The sequence below is a fragment of the Esox lucius genome, chromosome 18 (assembly GCF_011004845.1).
Source record: "Esox lucius isolate fEsoLuc1 chromosome 18, fEsoLuc1.pri, whole genome shotgun sequence".
NCBI lineage: Eukaryota > Metazoa > Chordata > Actinopteri > Esociformes > Esocidae > Esox > Esox lucius.
The window spans coordinates 23,249,114-23,275,845 of record NC_047586.1 but is presented as its reverse complement, the minus strand read 5'-3'; the positions used below and the strand labels follow the sequence as shown (position 1 = coordinate 23,275,845).

Genomic DNA, 26,732 nt, shown 5'->3' with positions numbered 1-26,732 from the left:
TATATAACGCGTTTTTTTGCTAAGAGTCTCAAAATCATTAAAACAAAATGTGTATTTACAAAGTATGTAGGCATCTGGCAGTAATTCATATATTTATTACACTTTCCTTTTTTATGTTATAAATTATGCAAAGCGGGAGTTCTCACCTCATTCAAAACGGCTTAAATTTCATTTATATAATGTCAGATGTAAGTTTATAGTTTCTTGTTATGCTGCTATTTTGTTGAATTTGTGTGGAATTAAATGCAACCGTTTACACAGCGAATTTAACTGTGATTAGTCACTGTTTTAGAAAGCTAATCATCAACCAATCATGTTGAAATGCGCTGACACATCGGTTGTAAACAAAACACACGGAAGTCGCCAAGCGTCAGCTGCACCTCAGCTGATCCGTGGAGCGCGCAACCCCAAACCACACGGCGTTTGAGGCTAAAACCTAGCTAGCTAGTGGGGGAGAAATGGCTGATACCATAGCTGATACAAGGAGGCTTTTCTCCAAGCCTCAGAACTTGAACGATGCATATGGACCCCCAAGTAACTTTTTAGAGATTGACGTGAGCAACCCTGAGACGGTCGGTGTCGGCAGGAATAGGTTCACCACGTATGAAATCAGACTGAAGGTGAGCATTCCATTTAGCGAGCTACCTAGCTATTAGCTAGCTAGCATAGCCAATCAATTAACTTGTTCTTCAGGGCATTGAACCTGGTAATCTTCTCGGCGGGGATTGAGTTTAGTTAGGGCTCACACGGTGTGTACCAGTCAGATGTTGAGTATATTCAAACGCTGTCAAACTACAAAGCTAAAATAGCTTAGCCCACTTTTAGTGGAGTCACTAGCTGTCACTGGCATAATATCTAAGAAATTGGTCGTCGTTGAAGTAAACAAATGTTATACTGGCCTTTTAACTACTCTACTGTGCATGATCCCAAACCTGTCGATTTTATCAAATCATTGAGGCTTTGTATCATTGCATGGGCCTCCAGTTATTGGATGGACAAGTTGGTTGCTGATTATTGGCTAGCTATATAGTTATACATTATCTGACTTAAGGAATGTGAAGCTAATTGCGAGTGAGCGTAAAAGTATGTTGTTGACAGTGCGGGACATGGTTTGTGGATTGTTTACAATAGCTGATTTCTTTATGTGTGGGATCCATGTAGTTAGCTAGTTTGAATTCTCTACCTATTAGCTTGTATTTGCCGAAGAAACTGACCTACAAACCGTTAACAAAATGCTTGTGTTCCAGCCACACCCGTCATCTGGTGTAAAGATTATAGTAATGATAATGGTATTTCTGTTTCACTCAAGCAAATAATTCAACAAGGGCATCTTTTAAAATTAGAAAATTGGCCTTTCATTCAAATGTCTTCTCTTTAACAGAACTAAAGTTTGAAAAACCATCTTCACTTTATGCCCCTACTCAGATATTGAGCAATACAGATCCTTTCTTTGGTTTTTCTCTCCCTGACTGTAAGTGTTAGTTATATTACAGTGAAGGGTCTTGTGTAAAATTCTAGGATGTTTGTGTTTTGAAACTGTACAGGTCAGCATCTCTGAAAGGCATACAGGATGTAGAGAAGGCTCAGGGTCAGCAAGCCCCACAGACTACTCACCCCATGCATTTCCTTCCTGCTCTGCTAAGGAGAGGAAGGCACTGATGGGTGGGGCTGAACAGGACAAACGCATGTCCTCACAAAGCCTGGGCTCCTCCAATGCTCTCCTTGTTGCTACTTTCTTGTGGGTTGAAGACAATGTTGTTGGTTTTCTAGATTAAACTGTGGTTTCATCAGTGTTTCATAAACTGTATTGAAACTAAAATCAGCTAAAGTTGCCCTTGAATGCTTGTAAGGATACTACAAACGGGAACCATAAAATAACCAAATTAGTACAATTGAAGATTTTTTTTAGAACAAGTTCTGTTTTTTGCCCTCTGCTGTCATGTTTTGTTTTCAGCCGACACGCAGAATAGAAAATGTTTGAAATGAGCCTATTTATTGCATTTGAAGCCATACATCAAGAGCTAAGCATGTTATCACCACACTGCCACCAACCCTTTCTGATTGTCTGGGCTGCCTTTCTGTTGTTGTTTGCCTCAACAAGCCTGTCTGAAGCCTTAACTGAAGTCCCCTGGGGTTACCAGTGCGTGGTGGTTCAGCGCATAGATCTCCTATAGTATTTATTGCTTCCCACTACCTAAAGAAGCCAGAGTGAGAGAAGCCTGTCTGCAGGCATTAGAACTGAATATATGGCTACTGTACTTGATTAGCGTGTAATAATTAGCATATGCGTGTAATCAGCATTATTGTGCGGCACGTAGCCCTCCGTGACCCTGCTTTGCATACGAGCCAGGAAGAGGAGCATCCCTCACTTCTCCACAAACATGGTGTCAACTTTGCTTTGCTTCTCTACTCTTTCCTTTCTTCTCACTTTCTTTAGAAGTGTTTTTAGTCCTGTTTCCAAAGGCATTTCAGCTACAGCAAAAGACCTGCCCAGGCACCTTGGCCAGCCTGGAATACATAGCTAGAGTTTTTCAGTGTTCACAGATTTTCTTGCCCCTTATAGTATTATTAGCTATAATATTTGGTTTAGATTTTGTCCTTTAATGCTATGAAATTATAGATCTAACCCCCGTGATCCATCCCAAATCAATCCCCCCTCCCACGGTAGTAAGAGCCCATACAGCTACACTGAGAGTCTTCTTAATCCCTTCATTGAGAGGGGAGAAGAATGAACCAGGCTGGTGGATGGGGAGGGGAAGACTTCATCCACTCCACCTACTCTCACCCCCCCGGAGAGGCCACAAACACACACGCTCACTCTTCAGCCCTTATTACATTCATCCTTCAACGTCCTTCGCCTGCCCAGCTGTGTGCAGTGGCAGACTAGTTAAGAGAATGGTCACATAGACTCTAAGTGACTTTAAGAAGTTGAGTCTCATGGGACCTGACCTTAACCAGTAAAAACATGTGCAGCAGGGTCAGGGTCTCAGTAGTCACCTCCTTACTGCGATGCCCCCTATGGGCTAGGATGCCAAATCTCAGTTCCTGTTTCCTGGGTACTACTACTTTTTCAAGGTCTCTGCATTGACATCACTATTTGTGGCTTAACTATTTTGGACATGTAGTAGCAAGAATCATTGTTACATTGTCTTGGTCTTGTGGTATCTATTTAATATTTGCTGATATGTTTTTTTTTTTATTGCTCAATGATGCAATCAACTTCGTGGTGAAAGTCATTATGGTCATGTGGCAAAAGTCATGGTCATTCTTCATTCTGGGCTTAGTCATGTGTTGTTTTTGTGGTAAACCATTTGAATGGATCAGTAATACATTTAAATGGTTTAGCAGGCATGCTTACAAGAGCTGCGTGGTGCCTATTAATTTGAATATCAGAAAATGTGTGCCACAGTGTGAATGTTTCTCTGCCTCTGTAAAGGGGGGGGTGCGGGTACAATGCATACAGTGGTGTGGGGGCCAAAGCACCTTTAGAGGTGTGTGATTGTTTAATATTGGGTGTGAGGGAATAGTATCACTACCGTATATACTAAATTCTGGGTATAAATTGTTGTCCAATAATTTTTATTGTCATTTCTGACATTTTCCTACAATGGTAGGAGACTGATTGATGTACATACTGTAGTTGCATGAATTATATGTAGGAATTACTTTAATTTGTTTAAGATTTCTTTAACATTCTCGATGAACTGAGCACATGGAATAAACACCATATATTTTACTATTCGTAACTATGTGGAGTCCTGTGGAAGTCTTTTCTTTATTTTAGCAAGGCACATGAGTCAAGGAGCTGTTGTTCGCAAGCTACCACCAAAGACGAAGAGCTCTTATAAGTGGAATTCATTATTTGGTAGAAGACTGATACCCTCCGTAAGGAATGTGCTAAAGGCCATCTTTTACAGTCTTAATGTTTGTAATGGTTTGTAAGTCCTGACTGGAGAAATGTAAACATTAACGAATTGCTTAAAAAATATATAACTTAAATATACATTAACCTCTTCAATTAAATTAACATTATCATCTATAGAATTATATAGAATGTTTGAATTCTTATTGACAAGTATTTAATCATTTTCTTTTCATAATATATATTTTTTAAATCCCATGGACCCCCTGCAATTATGCCAACCAACATGTCATTCAACACAATGCTGCTCATCTCTTTCAGTTGTGGGGCTGGTTCCCGGGCTATGGGGATGGGCAGACTGGGATTAGGACTGGTTCAGGCTTATGGGGACGGTCAAATGGGGAGTTGAGCTGGTTCAGTATTATGGGGAAGGGCAGACAGGGAGTAGGGCTGGTTCAGTCTTATGGGGATGAGCAGACGGGGAGTAGGGCTGGTTCAGTATTATGGGGACGAGCAGACGGGGAGTAGGGCTGGTTCAGTATTATGGGGACGGTCAGACAGGGAATAGGGCTGGTTCAGTCTTATGGGGACGAGCAGACGGGGAGTAGGGCTGGTTCAGTCTTATGGGGACGGTCAGACGGGGAGTAGGGCTGGTTCAGTCTTATGGGGACGGTCAGACGGGGAGTAGGGCTGGTTCAGTCTTATGGGGACGGTCAGACGGGGAGTAGGGCTGGTTCAGTCTTATGGGGACGGGGAGTAGGGCTGGTTCAGTCTTATGGGGACGGGCAGAAAGGGCTGCTGAGCCTGAAGCTGCGTCTGTTGGGTCTGACACCAGGTAGGGGTAGGAACAACTGACTTAGTATCAGTAGCTTTTTTTTTTAAGTTTGCCTGCATTGATTAAATGTTGGCTAAAAGAGGAATTAAATATTAACACTCAGAATGTTCTTTGAAGATATTAAGTAACTGACGTTAGGGGTGTAAAAGTAGAATACCGTTAACGTTGGTGGGGGTGGGGGGGTGCAATGCACAATAAAGAGGCTCTCTGGGTGTTTACTTTTTGCCTAAAACAAGAAAATAGGATAGGTGGATAGGTTAATCAATGTTTTAATTAATAATTTAATGTTTTAATACTTGAATTTTCATTTAACCTACTGTTCTAATAATTCTTTAGGGCCGTCAGTCACGGGCCCTTAGATTCGTCCTGAGGTCCCCCACCCCCATTCGGCCCCCTGGTAAGGCACTACAAGAAGCAGCAGGGAGCCCCACGTCCAGTGCTGTAAAATACCAAGCTACACGTGTATTCAGTATTTTATCATTCTTCACGTGTACTTCCTTGTTTGGCAAATCTCACATCCAGTTTTGCTAGCGTTATCTAGTGATAGTCTTTTTCATACCTTTCTTGGCAGAAAGGTATGTATGTATACATTTCTTGGCACACCATATATATGAAGGTAAACCAATGACAAGTTTTGTAGGCCTAAAGAATATTAGCAAAATTGTGAAAAAGAATTGCAAACAAGTTTTTTTTTAGTGGTACATTATTTATTTTTTTGAAACCTGTAATTAATTTTATAGTTGTAGAAAGGTTTTGCATACTTGTAATTAACTTGATATTTGGAATCATGCAACTCATTAATTACACTTGCCAATGTAAAATCTGCGTGCACAAATTTGGCACTAAAATGTAAAAAGTACAATTTGAATTTGTAAATCACAATCTGTAGTGGTACCCTTTACTACGTTTGCTATCAGGACTCTGATTGGCAGGCCATAGCTTTTTCTGATCAATGAACTGAATGCATGGTGAACATTTTTCCTTCTAACCAATCTGAATAGACTGAATATACAGATAGGGGATGTGGCTACGCGAGAGACTTGTATTGTGCAGATTAAGACATTAGTATGATATAAGGGCAAAGCAGACATGAAATGTGTACTTTTGAAGGATTTATCTTGCTGGGTTCGCTGACTGGAGTATATGGCTCGTGCACCTGGATACAAAGACCGACAAATCTCAGAAATGTTACCCAAACAAAGTGGAAAGTCAGGTCTAACATGCTACTGTCTCTGTGTGCGCCTGTCTCTGTGTGTCTGTGTGTGTCAATGAAATCCTGCAGTTAATCCCAAGCCACAATTCAGGATTAAAAGTAAAATACAAACTAAAAGTGGAATTGTTTTTAAGTCAACTAAAATAAAATCATTATAGTGGAAGTGACATTTTTGGTTTGGAGGGTTAACAATAAGGACATGTAAAAATGGATGTGCTTCCCCTTTGAAATTTAAATTTTATATATATATATATATATTTTTTTTTTTATTTTTTTTTTTTTTTTTGTCTATGCCTTTTTAACAAACTGCTCTGATGAAAAAGCATAACCACTTCTGCAGCTTCAGGGCTGCTTTGACTATCTGTAACTGTATCCAGAATAAATGGCAGTTCAATTTTGGACAAACTTGTACACTTGGTCTGTCCCTCCTACCTATGTCAGTTGTTACACTAAACATCTACCAGGCACGGGCACAGGTAAGGCCCAACCGGCGCAGAGCGCATGGCCCTCTGCCATCTAGTGCCCTTTCTAGTTGACATGTGCCCGTCTGTTTTGGTGACGTGCGTCGCTCATACCAATGGGCATGCGTCTTCCGTCTTTTTCCGCACTCGCTCAAACGCATCGTTCACCATGTGAGTCAAAAACTCCACCCACTTCTTCAGATTCAGCATATGCCCCTCGGTCAGGTCTGTGCACGGTACTGTCTCCTACCTGCAATATTCACTCTTCCCTCCACATTCAGTTAAGTCCCTAAATGTGTAATATCCTTTGAACTCTCTCTATTTAAATCTGCTTCAGCCAATGACTGGAATGTATTGCAAAAATCTAAGAAACCGGCCACTGTCATTCGGGTTTCAAGAATTCCATAATGCACATTTTCTCTAACGCAATTGTTTTCCAACCCACTCATACTCACAAACTCTCTTCAGCCATAATTTTTTGTTCGCTGTGATTCTCTCCTGTGTATTTGTCCTCCCTGTGACTGTCTCTAGATACTTAGCCTGTTTGTCTGCATGTTGCCTCCTTATGCCTTTCTAATATCATTGCTGTTTTCATTTTACTGACTCTTTCCCTTTTTCCCTCCAGAGACATTTGCCACTAGCCATGCCACTGTAATTAAGAATTTGTTCTTAATGACTTGCCTGGTTAAATAAAAAATAAGAATAAAGTGAGCCCTCTGCCTTAAAATCCACTTAAAATAAGCCCTGCGAGAATAGACAAATGCTTATCCCTTTACCATTTGTTCCTCAACAGGTTAGATCACAAATCTGTAGTTTATCCATAAGCTTAGTTGTATTGTTTTTGCCGGACCGCATAAGCGGAGCCAGCCAAGAAGAGCGAATGTCTCTGACTGACTGACTGACTACCCCTTGTAAATAGCGTAGTGGTTAGAGAAGCAGACTTGTGAACTAAAGGTCCCGAGTTCTTATCTCCTCGCAGTCGAAGCGAAGTACACATTATGAATTATTCCGTATAGACAAAAACTTAGCTGGCTAAAACCGTTAGTATCGATATTATAGTAAGCCTGAAATATAAGTGTACGGTTATATTGCGACTGTTTCTGGTGGATTTTCGAAGTATGCATCTGTGCATGCGTTTTGGGTCAGGATAGACAAACACATCTGTTGGCTTAGTTACATTATAGTATGCCTTTACTGAAACTGTATACGGTTATATTCTGATTGTTTCTGGCATGGAATAGCTCATCTTCAGTCCCGCTAGACATTGCTTAATTCTTATGAAGTAAGTATATACTAGTAAGCCTATTACTGGCTAATAAGCTGTTAAAACAGCCAGTGGCTATTGAGAGCAACAGCATTTATTAATTATTTCTGGTAGATTCCACCCCAGCATTAGACTTTGCCTTCTCCCCCTTCAGAGAGCACACAGCAGAGTGGACTTTGGGATCGCACTTTGTTTATGGACAGACAGGAGCATTTAAAAATAGGCCTCTTATAAGCGCTCCCCCTCTCCCTCATCCACCCCTCCTCCTCCACCTCTCCACTCCCATAGCCTCCCTCTTTCTTTCTCTCTTTCATTCGGGGGAGAAAACCTTTTTGGTCATTAATAAAATGGTGAGGGGGGGGCTTGTCAGGCACAGTCAAGTGTAATCCAAACTCTACAGCATCCTCTCTGACAACTATTTTAATGGAAATGGGGAACATATTGTATCAAGGCTACCATATCCTACTTGAAATGACAGTATCAAAAGTGGGAGTTGATACTATGGCAACAAAGCAGCTTTCTGGCAGCTAGGCGAGCCGGCGAGAGAGGGACGGCTGCAGGGGCGAGCGAGAGAAAGGGAGAGTGCACAGAGACAACGACAGAGAGATGGAGCCACAGCCCCAAAGCCATTGTTCTCTTCCTCTCTTTCCCTTTTGGAATATGATGCGATGAGATGGTGTTGTACTGCCATTTTTCATACTTTTCGTTTTTGAAAGGGTGAGCTTGGGGAGGGGTAAGAAGGTGGTGGTGGGGGGGGTTGGGATGCGGCACTCTCGAACTTGACTTAATCCATCCTGCTAAAAGCTAATGCATAGGCGGGCTCGAACCATTCTCATAGGAGAGGGGTGACCTTTCTCTTGAGGGCTTTGGTTTCTTTTCTCACCCCCAGTTTTAATGAGCTATGGTATTGTCTCTTTTCCTCCACACAATGCTTCACGTGCATTTCTAATGCAGCGGCGGGTTACTCATGGGTTCTGTAACGGCCATGTGAAAGCTTTTAGTAGGCCAGTGGCTCGGCTGAAGTGTAGTTGGAAGTTGGATATTTCTGGGTTGTTTAGCAAATGGGCCCTGTGCTCTTGCTTGCTCAGGCTTACGTTTCTCTTGCCTGATTTCTTAGTCCCTTATTTCGCTTAGTCGCTTTCTATGTTTGGCCTAACCTAAGGAACTTTTTGCCTCTCACAATATTTCTTAAAGAAAATTAAGAGTATTAGTTTCTGGTTCAAAATACAATCACCAGCGATCGAGTTTAAACCATTTAGGTTTAGGAAATTCCCATGATTAATGTGTATTTGTATCAGATTGTGTAATATAGTAACCTAGGTATTAAATGGAAGTATTTTAAAATAAATAAATTTTCCTGCGTAGCTGGGTGGAGGGGGGACTTGGAGAGACTTTTGTTCTAGCAGTAAGTCGGCGTTAGATCCATAGTGCTCATGTTACTCGATGGAGCGTTGAGTTCTGCATCATGTATAAGGCTAGTGCTACATGACAAATTCTAAAGTTGTTTTTACATTATATTTGTTGTATATGGTTATTGTCTAACGGCTCAGTACAGCCTGGGGATTGTTTCTGAAAGCATATTCATTGTGAATAGATTTTGTGACAATGCAGAGTTAGTTTCAGTGGTTACCGTGAAATGCCACAGGTTAGTGATATTCGTAAGAACTATTTGGACTGATCATTTTCAAAAGCCTGTTTAGAACAGTGCAGATGGGACATTTCTATAACAATGGCAGTATAACCTCCCACAGGCTTTGGGGTGAATGTTTTTCAAAATCGCTTGTAATTATCCACCTGGAATTAAGATTCAAAGACGTCTGCAGAAAAAATACTGTCCGCTATGATTTGACACGTTGATTGTCTGAAGTCTATTTTGGTTATGCAACTACAGTTATTAAAGTGAACTAACATTGCATGGTTAATGGAATGATGGTAACATGATTTCATTATGGCCCCCTGGTTTGTACTTTACAGAGATGCATAACGATGAATGTGATGTATTGATTGTGAATTGGAATACATAGAAAATGTATTGTCCTCCTTTGCATGTTTGGTTTGTTTCATACTCATTGGTTGCTATCCTGATGATAAATCATAGATGTCTGTTTCACATGTTTGGACAGTACCTTAGGGAACAGTACGTTGTCCTGTACAGTACCAACACAATTCTAGAACAATCTCTTTAGAACTGTATGAACATATGGTCCCTTCAGAAAGTATTCAGACCTTGTGCTGTGTTATAGACTTAATTTATAATTGTTTATTTTATTTGTTTTTGCCATCAATCTACACACAAACACCATAATAACAAAGCGTAAAACACACGTTTCTAGAAATGTCATTACATTTTTATTTTTTTTATCCTGAAAGCTCATTTAAATAAGTATCTAGACCCTTTGCCATGACACCCCAAATTGAGCTCTGATGCATCCTGTCTTCAAGTTCTATAGACATGGAGGATGATCAGAGTCCACATGACCAATTCAACTGACGTGGTTTAGAAGGGAAAGTGTCTATATATGGTGCCACACTTCACAGTGCATGACAAGTCAAAAACCAAACCGTTAAGTCAGAGGAACTCTCTCAGGCCTTCATGCTAGTGGCTGGACGGAAGACACTCCTGACTAAAAGGCATATAATGTTCCAACTGAAGGACTGAGAACATGAGGAAAAATATTCTCTGTTCTGATGAGCCCTAAATATATCTATTAGACCTGAAAGTCAAGAGCTACGTCTGGAGAAAACAAGTTACTGCTCATCACCTGGCTAACACATCCCTATGGTGACCCGTGATGGTGGAAGCATCATGCTGTAGGGTGCTTCTCATCAGCAGGGACCGGGAGACTTGCCAGGATTGAGGGACGGATGAACAGTGACAAATACAGTTCCTTGAAGAAAACCTGATCCAGAGCACACAGGACCTCTGTCTGGGGTGGACAAACACACAGCCAAGACACTGAAAGCAAAAGGCTGGAAATACTTTCCCAAAGCACTCTACCAATCTTTACAGCACTGTTACAACATGTACTGACGTGAAGTTGTCGTCCACACTGTTTTTCACAATTGATTAATTAATGTTTAGCTTCAGTTGTGATTCTTTTACCAAAACCAGTTATAAAAACCGTTTGGAGTAAAGAAATTATAAAAACATTACAGCGAATGCCAAATGTTACCTGGTCAGAAGTTGCCTCTGGTGGTAGAAGACATACACAATAGGGACAGACTACTAAATCTACTTGAGTTAATATTTCTGTGCAGTATGCTATGTTGTCTGCATGTGGAGTGAAGAACTAGGAGTGCTGAGAATGTATACTACACATTAGTTTACAGATATGTGCACACTGACACAGTCAGTCTAGATAATATCCACATCTATCTTGGTGAAGGGAGATGGGCAGACACTTTTTAGGAGTACTACTGGTTATAGTGCAGCTGTTATTTTCAGTTAACACATTACTTAAAATTAAAACGTAGTACTTTTTTTTAAATCTGTTTTTTTTTTCTTTCATTAGGAAATTTTACATTCAATTATTAATATTTAAAAAAAACATAGTTTATGGAACATTATTCCATATTTTGTTGAAAGCTATTTACTGTTCCAGAGTTGGATATCTGCTATATTCACTCTATGGCACATTTTACACATTAACTGGTGGCTTTGGGAATCCTGCAAATCACCAGCAGAGGGCTGACATTTAAATAACATTTTCACCTTCACATTCTTGTTTTGTAAGAAACTTTAAGTTTATACTACCTGATGTATTGGTGAAATGCAATTGACATATCTTGAAAATATGCATGACGTAACAATGCACCTGCCATTTTAGACTGGAATCTACTATTGTATTACCCTTTGCTTTCTCATAGTTTCAGGGTGTTCCATGGTTGAAAAAGTAAAATGCCTGAATTTCTGAACCAAAGAGTCTTAGATTTCATTTAACACCAAATGTTGTGTTTCTACGAAAGGTCCTTTTACATGAAAATAGTCCTATCAAAGGCTTTTGACTCCTCCCATGCCCCACCCTCATCCCGCCGCTCTTCTCCGAAGGTGAGAGAACCAGGGTGCTTTTTGAATGACTCAAGAAATGAAGGTAGGCCATTATGTGTTCTAGGAGGCACTGAGTGTCCCAGTCAATGCCTTCGTCCGTAACAGGAGTCAGTCACACCACGCCTCCTTCGCCCCGACTTGATCCATGTCCAAGAACGTGATCTTTGACTTATAGCGCTCCCACGGTGTGTGTGTGTGCTTTGCACCTCTAGACGTTTCCCCCACCCCCCTCTCTTTTCTCCTGTCAGTAACACCAAACCAATAATCATAGGTTGTGTTGGGGGTAGTTACTGAAAGCTCTCTTTTTCTCACTTTCGTCAAGGCAAAATTCACGCCTCAGTCGAACACTACACCATGCCCCAAGTCGGATTTCCACAACACTTTTGGATCTGAACACCTTCCAGAGGAAAGGACTACCACATTTTCTGATTGGTCCCAGATACTGATGGGTCGGCCAAGAGCCAAAATCCATGTGGGTCAAGTTACATTCTGTAAATGCACTGGCTTTGATTCTCTGGTTAAAGAGCAGCCAATCATAGATGAGTATGGTTCACACACCACCCTTCAATTTGATGGCACCTGAACAACTACAACTATGGGGAAAACTATGGAAAAAACAAAATATTTCAGTATTATTAAGGCAGGGGCGCGTTATCGGCGTGCCGAAGAAAGAACATTTTGTAAAAGCTCAGTTTGACTCAACCAAACATTGTGTGCCTGCGTGTGTGAGAGCATTGGGGCTGGGCCTGATGGGATTAGCATCTTGGCGGTGGCAGATTACCTGTAACTATGATCTGTTGTCGTGGGGATTAACTTCCCAGCGTTCCATGCAGCGCTCAGTGCTGTGAGGTACTAGAAAACTGAGGACAGCCCACCGAGAAGGTAGAGAGCTGTTAAAGCAAAGAGCTGAGGGGCGCTAAAGCTAGGCTAATCCCCTTCTCCTGTGACCTGAGAGGGAGGAGGGGAGGAGGTGAGGGAGAACCGTTGACACCCACACCTGGAGAGGGAGGGCAGTGGGGGGTGATATGAAGAGCAAAAGAAGAGTACAACTGGCTAAAAGAGCGCTTGGGGATGCCCACTACAGAAAGAGAATTAATGTATGAAGGTGAGGGAGAATGGGGCTAAGTTGGGAGGAACAGGATTTGGAGGGGGAGCGGGTTCATTCAGTTTTTTATTTTTTTTCTAGAACCCCTGGTTAGATTCTAGAATTTTCCCTTCAACTTTGTTCGTCATAGTTAATAATGGAAGACAAAGAACCAGAAGCCTTGTGTGATGTGTTGTTTTTTTCTTTCTAACTTTCCATTCATTGTCTGATACCAATTGACTTCATTGTCGTTTTTGTGGAATAGTTTCTAATATTTTAAATCAAATAACTTGAACTTGCATTTTGAAAATCCTGCAAAAAGAACATTCTTGTTCTTTCTGTCTTTTTTTTCTCTACCTTTCATTGCCATAGAGTAGGAAAATCCATAATTTTGAAGAGAGGGGAGGAAAAGCAGAATGTAGAGGCGGAGGAACAAGCTTGGAGGACAGAAGAGAAGGGCCTCTGTTTTACCCAGTGAAATGACTCAAGAAGGGTCTCAAGGGCGAAACGCTGACTTATAATAGGAGAGACAGGGAATATATGAAGAGGGAAGAAAAAAGGACAGGGAGAAAGCGAAGACCATGAGAACCAAAAGGACACTTCTGCTCACATTTCTCAATTAGTCTGTTACAGTCTGTACCCCCCCCCCCACATGCACCCATTTATTCATCCATTTACTCAGCCTGCCAGCTATCAATCCATCTTTTTATCATGCACTCCCACACACTTCCATTCTCCTCCTCATCGATCAGTCTGCCACTGTTCACACATATCGCCCTGCGTCCATCCAGCCAACTACTCAGTGGTTCTGCTCTTGTGGCTCTTCCGACCTTCTCTGATTGTGGTCTCTCTATGGTGAAATGTTTTTCTCATTTTCTTTGGGCCGCGCATTGTGGCTTGGATGGCCGCTGATGTTGCTGTTTTGACCGGTGGAGAGCTTTGGCATTGTGTTCTAATGTGCTACACTTCGCTTCCAGTGTTGCCTGTCAATGTCGAAACCATTTCATGAAATGCACAGTGCTCATTAAACAGCAACTTGCATTCATGTGAGAGCTCACGCACTGCTCTCTCGATTGCTCCATCTCGCGCTCTCTCTGACTCTCTCTGCCTCTCCCTCTCTCTGACTCTGCCTTTGACTTGCTCAATGTCTGCCTCTCTGGCTCTCTCTGCTCATCCAAAGTGCATCAGACCTTGGTGAGCATTATAAGAGAGAACTTTTTATTCTTCAGTCCTCAATACAGTATTTCAATTTCTAATTGAATTTTCTATTTGTAGGGCTCTTAACAAAGTAATTTGCCACCAAGTGCTTAACACAAGGCTAGGCCTCAAATGCCACAATGGCAAGCCTCAGTTTTTCAATGCACATATACTACAACCCTGTTTCCAAAAAAGTTGGGACACTGCTTAAAATGCAAATAAAAACAGAATGCAATGATGTGCAAATCATCTATTCCTAGATTTAATTGAAAATGGTAAAGACAACATATCAAATGTTGGAACTGAGATATTATGTTTGGTTTGTTTTGGGAGAAAAAAACAATGTCCCCTTGCATACAGAGATTTCTCCGGATTCTCTGAATCTAATTATATTATGTATCATAGATGATGATGATGATGATCATCAAACTCTTTGCAATTTTACATTGAAAAATGTTATTCTTCAATTGTTGCACCATTTGCCCACACTATCTTCTACAGAGTGGTGAACCCCTCCCCATCCTCACTTCAGACAGACTCATCCTCTCTGGAATCCTTTACTACCCAATCATGTTACTGACCTGTTGCCATTTGACCTAATTAGTTGAATGATATTCCACCAGGTTTTTTTAGCATTACACAATGTTTCCGTTCTTTTGTTCCCTCTGTCCCAACTTTTTTGAAACGTGTTGCTGGCATCAAAGTCAAAGTGGGCATGTATTTTTCAAGAATCAATAAAATGTCTCAGTTTCAACATTTGATATGTTGTCTTTGTACTATTTTCTATTGAATATTGGGATACTTGCATATCATTGCATTCTGTTTTTATTTACATTTTATGCAGCATCCCAACTTTTTTGGAAACAGGGTTGTAATTCTCTCGTGTGCGGCCAGGATCCCCAGGTCAAAATGGCTGTCGCTTGTCACCCCAAATATTTAAAACCTGTTGGTTGTGTGATTGACAGGACCTTAGTCTGCTGTGGGGCCTGCTGGGGGATATTGTTTTTTTTTGTTCTAATATTATGCTTTAGCTCATTCTCGTGTATTGATTCCTAGAGTTCATTATAGTATTTTTTACGTATTATTTACAATTACTTGTATTTTTCAGACCAACCTACCCATCTTCAAGCTAAAAGAGTCGCGTGTGCGGAGACGGTACAGTGACTTTGAGTGGCTCAGAGGGGAGCTGGAGAGAGACAGCAAGGTGAGTCCTCAGGGGCTTTGCTTTACTGGGATATTTCAGTTATAATACCAATTTTGCCTGGATATAAAAGAGATTATGAGAGAACCTATGCTGTAAATGGTACAAGCAAGAAGCAACTCTTAAATATGTTTACGATAAGAATTGATCCAAAAATGTTTACATTAAAGTACTTTTTACTTAACATGACTAACATGACAGTCATTGACAAATTACTTCGGATCTGACATTTTTGCACACAGCGTTCTTGTGAAATGGTTTCAGAGATTTGTGGTTTCCACAATATTTCACCCCCATTTTGGTTATCTTCCATATGTGGGGCCCTATATAATCCATTAAATATTTTGGCCAGTTCCATTTAATTTTTCTGTGATTCCTTTTTATACACAACAAAAAATAAAGTAATTCTGAAGTTTATTTTAGTAAGTGCTTTCAGAAAAGGTACTAGTACAATACAGTGCAACTAGTAAACTTTATTTACATTTCATTTTAAGAGGAGGAGCTGGCAGAACAAGCTCATGTTTTCAAACTTTTCCAACTTTCCTGAGTATTTCGTACAATTTATTCACTGCGGCACTGAATAGTTTTTCCGTTACAAAATAATCACTTTTACATTACAGTGGCGAGAGACATTATAATGGGGTTAAATTAATAACACAATCCCTCACCAAAGGTAATGCGCACAAGCAGATTAACAACAGTAATAACATAAAAATAGGATTTATTTTACATTGGTAATGTCCTCTACATTAACTTACTGACCATTTCTCAATGTGCTCCACCTTACACTCCCCTAAAGGAATATTAGGATCACCTGTTCAATTTCTCATTAATGCAATTATTTAATCAACCAATCACATGGCAGTTGCTTCAATGCATTTAGGGGTGTGGTCCTGGTCAAGACAATCTCCTGAACTCCAAACTGAATGTCAGAATGGGAAAGAAAGGTGATTTAAGCAATTTTGAGCATGGCATGGTTGTTGGTGCCAGACGGGCCGGTCTGAGTATTTCACAATCTGCTCAGTTACTGGGATTTTCACGCACAACCATTTCTAGGGTTTACAAAGAATGGTGTGAAAAGGGAAAAACATCCAGTATGCGGCAGTCCATGCCTTGTTGATCCTAGAGGTCAGACGAGAATGGGCCGACTGATTCAAGCTGATAGAAGAGCAACTTTTACTGAAATAACCACTCATTACAACCAAGGTATGCAGCAAAGCATTTGTGAAGCCACAACACGCACAACCTTGAGGCGGATGGGCTACAACAGCAGAAGACCCCACCGGGTACCACTCATCTCCACTACAAATAGGAAAAAGAGGCTACAATTTGCACGAGCTCACCAAAATTGGACAGTTGAAGACTGGAAGAATGTTGCCTGGTCTGATGAGTCTCGATTTCTGTTGAGATATTCAGATGGTAGAGTCAGAATTTGTCGTAAACAGAATGAGAACATGGATCCCTCATGCCTTGTTACCACTGGTGTTAGGCTGGTGGTGGTGGTGTAATGGTGTGGGGGATGTTTTCTTGGCACACTTTAGGCCCCTTAGTGCCAATTGGGCATCGTTTAAATGCCACAGCCTACCTGAGCATTGTTTCTGACCATGTCCATCCCTTTATGACCACCATGTACCCATCCTCTGATGGCTACTTCCAGCAGGATAATGCACCATGTCACAAAGCTTGAATCATTTCAAATTGGTTTCTTGAACATGACAATGAGTTCACTGTACTGAAATGGCCCCCACAGTCACCAGATCTCAACCCAATAGAGCATCTTTGGGATGTGGTGGAACAGGAGCTTCGTGCCCTGGATGTGCATCCCACAAATCTCCATCAACTGCAAGATGCTATCCTATCAATATTGGCCAACATTTCTAAAGAATGCTTTCAGCACCTTGTTGAATCAATGCCACATAGAATTATGGCAGTTCTGAAGGCGAAAGGGGGTCAAACGCAGTATTAGTATGGTGTTCCTAATAATCCTTTAGGTGAGTGTATTTTCTTTAACTGATGTAAAATTAAAAGTACACTCGTTTCGTTTATTTTTTACACAAAGTTTTTCCTTTTAAAATGTACTGAATACACACTGTATACACCGCAGACTTTTATTTCAAAGGCACAATAAGATAACTTGAATTCCTATTGTTGCTGCTGAATGTATAACGTTTAAGCACAGACTTTTTTATTCTGAAGGCAAAATACGAACACCGGCAGGTCTTATTGTTGCTGCAAAATCTCTAATGTTGCCTGCATGACGCTAATCAATGGTACCCGATTGTAGCTATCGAGTTGTGACAGTTTGCTAGCTGCCTTTGTTTAATTGTCGCTCAGACGATGGATACTAGGGATGCACAATATATCGTTTTAGCATCGAAATTACGATGTACGCGTCCGCAATAGTCACATCGCAGAACATGCAATTTAGTAAGGTAAACATATATCAGTCTACAATATATATTTTTTTCAATTGGAAAACTAGCATTATATCTGTCTGATATAACGTAATTGGCTCCGATTTATGGATTATTGGATACACCGTTAATTATAATTATTATTTTAAACAGAGTTCGTTGCTGCACGTGGTTGACATGCAGGCTCTGCTTGCGAGGAATAGGCAAAAAAGGCCGAAATTGAGATTTTGGTTGCAAAAGGAAAAGCATCGTCAATTATATGGAATACAGATAGGATTATGTTGGAAAGTACTTTGTCGAGAGTGCCTTGGAATTGTTACCACAGCATGAGAGGACCAAATTTGATTGATCATTTAAGGCGGCACCGCACATCTTCGTATAACCAGTGCAAAGCATCTCAATGCCGCCCAATCAAAAACACCATACAAGAAAGGCAGAGAAAAATCACAGATTCAGTAACATTTCACGTCGCCAAAGACATGGTACCAATTAACACAGTTAACAAAGAGGGTTTTATAAACATGATCATAATGCCATCACGCAGCAATTTTTCTCATGTTGCCATCCCAGAGCTGTACGAGAAATGCAAGACACAAGTTCAAACAGAGCTGTTACAAGTGGAATATTATACCGCAACAATTGTGGTCCAGCCGGACAACGGAGCCCTACATAAGTCTGACCGTACACTTTATTAATGGGGACTTCCACCTGAAAAGTCGCTGTTTTCAAACTACATTTTCCCCAGAGGATCATACAAGTGAGAACATCGCAACAGGGATGAGAGAAACTTTAGCTGATTGGGGCCTAGATGAGAATCGTCTATTCTGTATAACAACAGACAATGCTGCGAACATGGTGAAGGCTCCACCTGAACAAGTGGACCAAATTGCAGTGCTTTGGCCACAGACTGCATCTTGCAGTTGGTAAATTATGCCCAATTGCGCATTCTATTTTACTACTGTTGCTATTGCTATATTATTACTGTTACATATTATTACCTAGCAACTTGTTTTGAAATATAACAATTTTCATAAGTTTCATACATTTTAATTTTAGAGGATGGGGCTGGGGAAGAATGAAATACATAGACTATCTGGTTGATGGCCAAAGCTCTTTCTGAAGACATCCTCTGTTTTTTCATATCGCAGAAAAACAAAATATTGCAATGTCAGTTATTTCCAATATCGTGCATCCTGGGTAGGCTACATTCTTTATATCAATGTGACAGACGTGTGCATGCTCAGACACAGCCAGTTACGTTACTCTGATCTCACTCAGTAGTTTGATACTCCGAACCTCGTGTAGGATGTTGCTCTGCCCTGACGCTCGGGTGATATTTAACTGCGTGAATGTAAACTGTGCTCAGATTTGTTCCATTTATTATTAGTTTTTTATGGTGGCGCATTACAATCTAGCATCAAAATTTAAAACGCATGACATCTATATAAAATAATTATTTCAGTTCCGTGTTTGTCTGAATTCCGCGATTGGAAATTATAGGACTCTACATATGGCTTTGCTTTTGTCCAGTTCTTCCCTGTCTTCATAGTTTAAATCCGAAATGAATCCTGGCGGTGCCTTCAGTGGCGCAACTTTAGCTATGTTGGCTATTCTCAGCCTAGACTAGCGTGTTTAACGAGATCTCATTAATGGGGTTAAAGCTTCACACATCCACTTGAAAAGGCATATATTAAAAGATCGATTTCGGTGTCGATATCAGATCACTCAAACAAAGATTGATTTTAATCGGAGAATCAATTATTTTAACCCAGCCCTGTGTGGCACATTTCATACATGGTTGTGGTTTACTCAAAACTAGAGATAGAAGCATGTCTGTTATGTATTGTGTTGCACAACAGTCAAGTGACAAAGTTCAATCAAATTCAAGTAAAATTTTTATGAATTCTAAAACTCAATGGCAACCAATACAGAGGCTATAAAACTCTCTGGTCTTGTTTAATACTTATGCTCTGCATTCTGTCCATTCAAATGTGCTACCAGAGTTTCTGTCTGGGCCTTGGCTGTAACAGAAAATCCTCTGGTGGCACAGAAGTGTGAAGTTATTTCTCGTTACCTTTAGCAGTGAGAATGAACGCCATGCTTTCTGATAATGCTGTCAAGGGGTAGCAACACTGAAAAGTATCAGACCCAAGATGTCACCTTGTGGGACCCCACATTATATCTGTTTTCTCTACATTGTGGTCAGTGGGTTACAAGAAATATGGTTCTTAAACCAATTACGAACTGGCATGAGGAAGCCCAGAAAAATATTGAGCAGTAACAAATGCTGCACTCAAATCCTGGAGTAAAAGGAAAGAAAGCATTCTGACATTTATTGTCTTAAATATTATTTACCACTAGCTAAGGCTCTCTGTCAGGCTGTGGGATGTCGGGGCCCCAATTATATATTTGTTGTTCAAATCCAATTTCTAGAATTTACTCCAGAAATTTGCTAACTACTGTGTCCCTCAGGTGGTGGTCCCCCCTCTTCCAGGGAAGGCTTTGTTCAGACAACTGCCATTCCGTGGAGACGATGGGATATTTGATGATGCCTTCATTGAGGAGCGGAGAGCTGGACTGGAGCAGTTCCTCAACAAGTGAGTCCAAACTGACAAAGTCCTTTTGCTTCTTAGAAGCACAATGTTGTTTTTTGATGTAACTACTTTAGTGTGTGTGCATGCAGGCGGTTGTTTGTCGAACATTTCAGTGCAGCCAATCTCCGCTCAGTTGCAACCATAGGAACCTTCAAGACCCTTCCCACAAATCAGTTGACAAACTTGATTTTCTCTTTCCTCCTCTTTTTCTGTGTCGTTAACAACCATCTCTGAATTGTCCTTCATAATTACCCAGCAAATGAACAAGAACAGTCATAGCGGCTGTTGTAGCATTTGTTTTATTTTAGATGTGTAATTTATTATAATTGCATCTCAAATTACAGTGAGCGTTCCCTTGAAGGATGGTGTGTGCACTCTTGCTTATTTTTTAGCCCGAGGTGTTCTCATACCCACGTACAGAACAATAAAAGTTACATTGGGACTGTAATTATTTGCTTTGATTGCAGACTTGGCTATTATCTTTGTTTCATGTGCAAATGCTACATGTTCGAATATTAAGTATGCAAAAAAAAAACTGCAGCGAGGGAAACAAATCCATGAATTTGTTTGTACAGGGAGCTAAGAATGCGTTGGTAATTAAGATACCCCCCAACTCAAATTAAACGCTTCTGTTGATCAAAGCATTGTTCAGACTTAATAGTCTCACGACAGAGCTGAGCTATTTCATACATCAGTTACAAAATGTGATTGAGTATATTGTGGAAAGAAGAACCGTTTACCTGGAGGTAAACCAACACTGCAATGAAGAGAACAACACTGACATTTAGAGAGAAGGTAGTTGGCCTAAAAAAAATAATCCTTAAAAAGAAAAAGGCGAGAATGCAATCAATGTTAGGTTGGAGGAGTGGGGACAGTGTTGGGTGCGATCAGGGACCAGGTGAGGTACAGTCTAATTGAAAAAATCGAAATGTCTGTTTTGATTAAAACCTGGATTGTCCGGGGGGCCCTTTTCAAATTCATTCATGTTGTTTGGCCGGTATGTGAACCTTCGGGGTCATGCTTGCTCTTCAGAAATATTTCCCATTTATGAATGTTACAGACCGTACACAGGTTGAGAGTGCATCCGTCATGGAAAATTGGTCAGCTACGATGAAGGATGTTTGCTCGGTCTCAGGTGCCCTCTTACTCTTTTCCTGTTTTTTTTCCTGTGTGTTACCCACTTTGGCGTGCATTTCACACTAACTTTCGCTTTTTGCTAGTTGATTTTGTCTTTCAGACACATCCTTTCTTTCCTTCTTCCTTATTTCCTTCTATTGCTGTACATGGGCTCTCTGTCATCATCCCTCACCTCTCCATGACCTCGATGTTAATTATGAGCAGGTTCCCTGAGTCCTTTGCTCTTAATCAAATGGTATGCCTCTTGCTCCAGATGTGACATTGGGATTTTATGATATGTCAATTTAATCTAATATTTAGCAAAGAGGTTGTTCCTTCTCAACATCCGTAGGTCATAGGTCAGTGATGTTCTAAGCTGTAGCTGACCTGGACACAGCTTCCTGAAAGCATCTTAGGCCATCATTCAAATCGTGGTGCCGTGGTATCGCTCCTGGCTCCATGTATAGACACTCACCGGCCACTTCATTAGGTACACCTCTTCAGCTGCCCGTTAACGCAATTATCTAATCAGCCAATAAGGTGGCAGCAACTCAATGCATTTAGGCGTGTAGACATGGTCAAGACGATCTGCTGAAGTTCAAACCAAGCATCAGAATGGGGAAGAAAGTTGATTTAAGTGACTTTGAACGAGGCATGTTGTTGGTGCCAGACAGGCTGTTTAGAGTATTTCAGAAAGTGCAGATCTGCTAGAAATTTCCCTCACAGTCATCTCTAGGGTTTACAGAGAATGGGTCGAAAAAGAGACCGTATCCAGAGAGCGGCGGTTCTCTGGCCAAATATACCTCGTTGATGGCAGAGGTCAGAGGAGAATGGCCAGATTGGTTTGAGCTGATAGAAAGGCAAAAGTAACTCAAATATAACCACTCGTTACAACCAAGGTATGCAGAAGAGCATCTCTGAATGCACAACATGTCGAGCCTTGAAGCAGATGGGCTACAGCAGCAGAAGACCACACTGGATGCCAATCCTGTCACCTAAGAACAGGAAACTGAGGCTACAATTTGCACGGGCCCACCAAAATGGACAATAGAAGACTGGGAAAAACGTTGCCTGGTCTCATGAGTCTCGATTTCTGCTGCGACATTCAGATGCTAGGGCCAGAATTTGGCATAAACAACATGAAAGCATGGATCCATCCTGCCTTGTATCAATGGTTCAGGCTGGTGGAGGTGGTGTAATGGTCTGGGGGATATTTTCTTGGCACACTTTGGGCCACATAGTACCAATTGAGCATTGTTTAAACAGCATCCCATTATGACCACAGTATACCCATCTTCTAATGGCTAATGGATAATGCGCCATGTCACATCTCAAACTGGTTTCTTGAACATGACAGTGAGTTCGCTGTAATCAAATGGTCTCCACCATCAACAGATCTCAATCCAATAGAGCACCTTTGGGATGTGGTGGAACGGGAGATTCACATCATGGATCTGCAGCCGACAAATCTGCAGCAACTGAAGATGCTATAATGTCAATATGGGCCAAAATCTCTGAGGAATATTTGTGTCTGTGGCTCCCCACAGGAGGCCAGGGTTCAATACCCGTCTCCACCCTTCACTTCTTTCTCTCCACTTCATCGGTCTACCTTTGATTCCAACTGTCAATTAAAACTTTGGGGTAAACTAAAACAATAGAAATGACGTAAGGAGTGTGCATGTCTGCTCTCCTAAATTTTGACTACAACTAAAAATTGGCCAAAGTATTTGCAGTTGTTACAAACAACTACAGGATAGAACAAAATGTTTTAAATCAAAATCTAGATGACTGCATTAAAAGGTAAATAAGCCTGTATAGGCTAGTTCACTAATACTAATATCAATTTCTTTGTTCAATCACATTTACCCAGTCTGTGATAGAGTTATTGGGTTAGCACAGGAAACCGTTGAATAAAGTAGGTGGTAATTTCTCTCTAGAAATTGATCCGCCTTCAGTAGCTTGTAATAACTATAACTTGTTAAAGTTGAATAGAGAAAGCTGCTCGAAAGTAGCTCTGCTTTTCCTTTGGTTCTGTCATTTAAATTTTTGACAGTTGCATTAGGGCTGCAATGATGATTTGACCAAATGTTACAGCTACACTCCCAAGTGGTGTGCTCGCGCATTTGTTCTTTTTTGCTTTGGAAAAAGTGGGAAGAGGTCGTTAACTTCTGATCACTGTATACAAACTTGAATTAAAATGAATGAAAGCTAGAAAATAATGACTGCCGAAATCTCAAGTCCCCACTCCACCCTCCCCAAAAATGTCAAATTTACGCAATCAATGCATGGTCATGACCATGCACCAACTTTTTCAAGTGGAAGTGTAAATTTAGCTTTGCCAAGTTATTTGTCTTGTTAAACCCATTGACTTCCATTTTGACTGTCATTCTGTCTCTTTATATATTTTATATATTGATATACTATTATTTATATTTATATACTATTGGCCTACATACAGCTCTGGAAAGATTTAAGAGACCACCGCACCTTTTTCTTTCCTTTCCAAAAAAGGTGCAAAGGAAAGTTTTGAGTGAGGAACAGAAGCGTTCAATTTGCAGTGGTCTCTTAATTTTAATCTGAGTAAAACAATTTCATGCACATTTCTGAGCCTGCAGGCGGCAGCAAGCCTACATAGTGTGGCCCAAAACTGAATGAAAGACACAGTGCGTGAATATTTGTGCAATATTTTATTTCAGCTCATGAAGCATGGGACCAAGATTTTAAGCAACTCTACATAGACTGACCCATTTTGTATTGGTTAGATTATTCAGTGTTTCTTATATTATTCATAATCAATTACTGCAGCCCTAATTAGCATTTCAGTTCATTTAGTGTATACAGTCAATTCAAAGTATTTTTTTCACCCTTATGCTAAAACAACAAACAATTATTCATGTTTTGGACTCAAACATAAGTGGGAGTCATGTACTTTCATTACAATACAATCATTTCTCAAACACACTATTTTACTTATTTTTTCTGCAAAACAGGTTTCAAAAGTATTGGTGAGAAATGCTATGCTTTTTAGTTTTGCTCAGTTGTCAGGAACTTTATTTATGCCTTTGACCTTTTCTTGTTTCCCTGGGAAATTAATGAAACACAAAATCCCTTTGTTGTCCATGGGTAAATCCGAAGAGCTTTCAAATCAAAGGAGACAGATGGTTGTTGACCCACACAGATTGAGTAAAAGATATACAAATATGCATAAACCGTTAAATATACTACTAAGCACAGTCAGGGCAATAATCAAAAAATTTCAGGAGACCGGAACAATTGCAAATTTGACAAGAGAAGGACATATTGCCCCCACGTACAGTGAGGAAGATGGTGAGGGAGGTGAATTAATAAGAAAGATGACAGTTTTAGAACTGCACAGTTTAGTGGAATCTTGGGCTTATCAACTCTCAAAATCAACTGTTAGACGTCCATGTCAACAAGCTCTTTAGAAGGTTTGCATGAAAGAGGATGTCACTGAGCCCAACAAATAACATCACAGTCGGGCGAACATTTTGGTAACAATTTATACTGCATTGTAAATCTGTCTCGCTGTCATGGAAGCCTTATGTTTCACATGGGAAAGAAGAGGATTAAGTAAATATCATCAAGAACATTTTGAATTGTACAAAATGTTCTTTGTTAACATCTGCTTTGTGGCTGTGGCTGAACGACTGTATCAATAACATGTATTTACACCCAGCAAACCCCTGTTTCCCCTTCTTTCAGAGTGGCTGGTCATCCCTTGGCCCAGAACGAGCGCTGCCTACACATGTTTCTACAGGACGAGTCTGTTGACAAGACCTATACCCCGTCCAAAATACGGCAAGCTTAAGAGTAAAGCCACCCAACGGCCCAGGCCATGGGCACCTCTCAGCCAGGCCCGGACTAGCCCCGGTCCACTTCCCAAAGCTCTCTACTGCTAACAGCTCTGCTGTCAAAGAACACAAACACTTACATGATCTTATTCGTTCTCCTTTGGTTTGCCATCTTTCTTTGTCTTTTACCTGTTTTTGATTAGTAGTCTCACATAGTGCTCATTTTCAACTCTCCATTGGATCAAATTAAGAAATGGTCTACATGTAATAACTATGGTTGAAAATAATATATTGTTATTTTGTTTGAAATGCCACTAACTTTGGTATTTTACAGTATGTCATCTGTATTTATCAGTGAGCTATGTCTTTGATGTTTTCATTTTAAAGAAATATATATATGTGTGTGTGTGTGTGTCTATATATCTATATATCTCTCTCTCTATATATATATATATATATATATATGTATAGACATAGCTAAATAAATCCTTGTATGCAAACCTTATGTTTATTCCCCTTACATTACGCACTGTTGTTTCTACTCATTGTCCAATTGGAATGATTGTCCTCACCAACATAACAATGACTTTGCACAATTTGTGGACGTTCCCCGACTCTGAAATGTACACTTTGTGGACAGTCCCCTACTCTGAAATGTACACCCTGACTCTGAAATGTACACCTTGACAGTCCCTGACTCTGAAATGTACACCTTGACAGTCCCTGACTCTGAAATGTACACCTTGACAGTCCCCAACTCTGAAATGTACACCTTGTGGACGATCCCCGACTCTGAAATGTACACCTTGTGGACGATCCCCGACTCTGAAATGTACACCTTGTGGACGATCCCCGACTCTGAAATGTACACCTTGTGGACGATCCCCGACTCTGAAATGTACACCTTGTGGACGATCCCCGACTCTGAAATGTACACCTTGTGGACAATCCCCGACTCTGAAATGTACACCTTGTGGACGATCCCCGACTCTGAAATGTACACCTTGTGGACGATCCCCGACTCTGAAACTCACACTGTGGACGGTCTCTGACTCTGAAAATCGCACATCGTAAACGTTCTATCGCAACCACAAACTGATGCATGACCATGTGTGCCACCAGCCAGCACTACCCACATTAGTTGGACCTGAAAAGGATTTTCTAATTGGAAATAATGCACAACAGAGAGGACCCCGCCACATTTCTACAACCGACCGTGCGTTTATGAAATTTCTATACTGCTGTGCCATTTTGTTTGTTTAGAAAAATTTCCAATAAAACCGGTCAAACGCACTCATGCATGAGGTGATGTCTTGTCTTGTCGCTATCCAAACCCCTCCTCTGAACATGGGAAATGTTCACCCCAACACTCTGAAATCTGGGTTGCTCCACTTTAATAAGACAGAACTACATTGGTCACCACTGATCATATTTGCATTATATTGTGCTTTGTTTTCCAGTCGTTATAAACGTAAAGCTCAGACAACATTTGAAGCCTTTGAAAATGACTTTGGAATAATATCAGCAATGGCTTAATGTCCCTCAACTGTAGCCTAGCTTTAAGTTCCCAATGTCATTCTCTGGATTCTTTTGGATTCTGAAACGACTCAATACCTGAGAGTGCATTTGGT

The 26,732-nt window shown here is 40.6% G+C and overlaps 1 protein-coding gene across 1 annotated transcript; it reads left to right on the top strand.

The window, feature by feature from the left end:
- The first annotated feature begins 359 nt into the window (after positions 1 to 359).
- On the top strand, positions 360 to 26,394 carry snx3 (sorting nexin 3). Its single transcript, XM_010882138.5, has 4 exons — positions 360 to 620; positions 15,073 to 15,168; positions 20,052 to 20,176; positions 25,013 to 26,394. Exons 1-4 carry the CDS (start codon positions 459 to 461, stop codon positions 25,116 to 25,118), a joined length of 489 nt encoding a protein of 162 aa, XP_010880440.1. The 5' UTR covers positions 360 to 458; the 3' UTR covers positions 25,119 to 26,394.
- Positions 26,395 to 26,732: the final 338 nt, after the last annotated feature.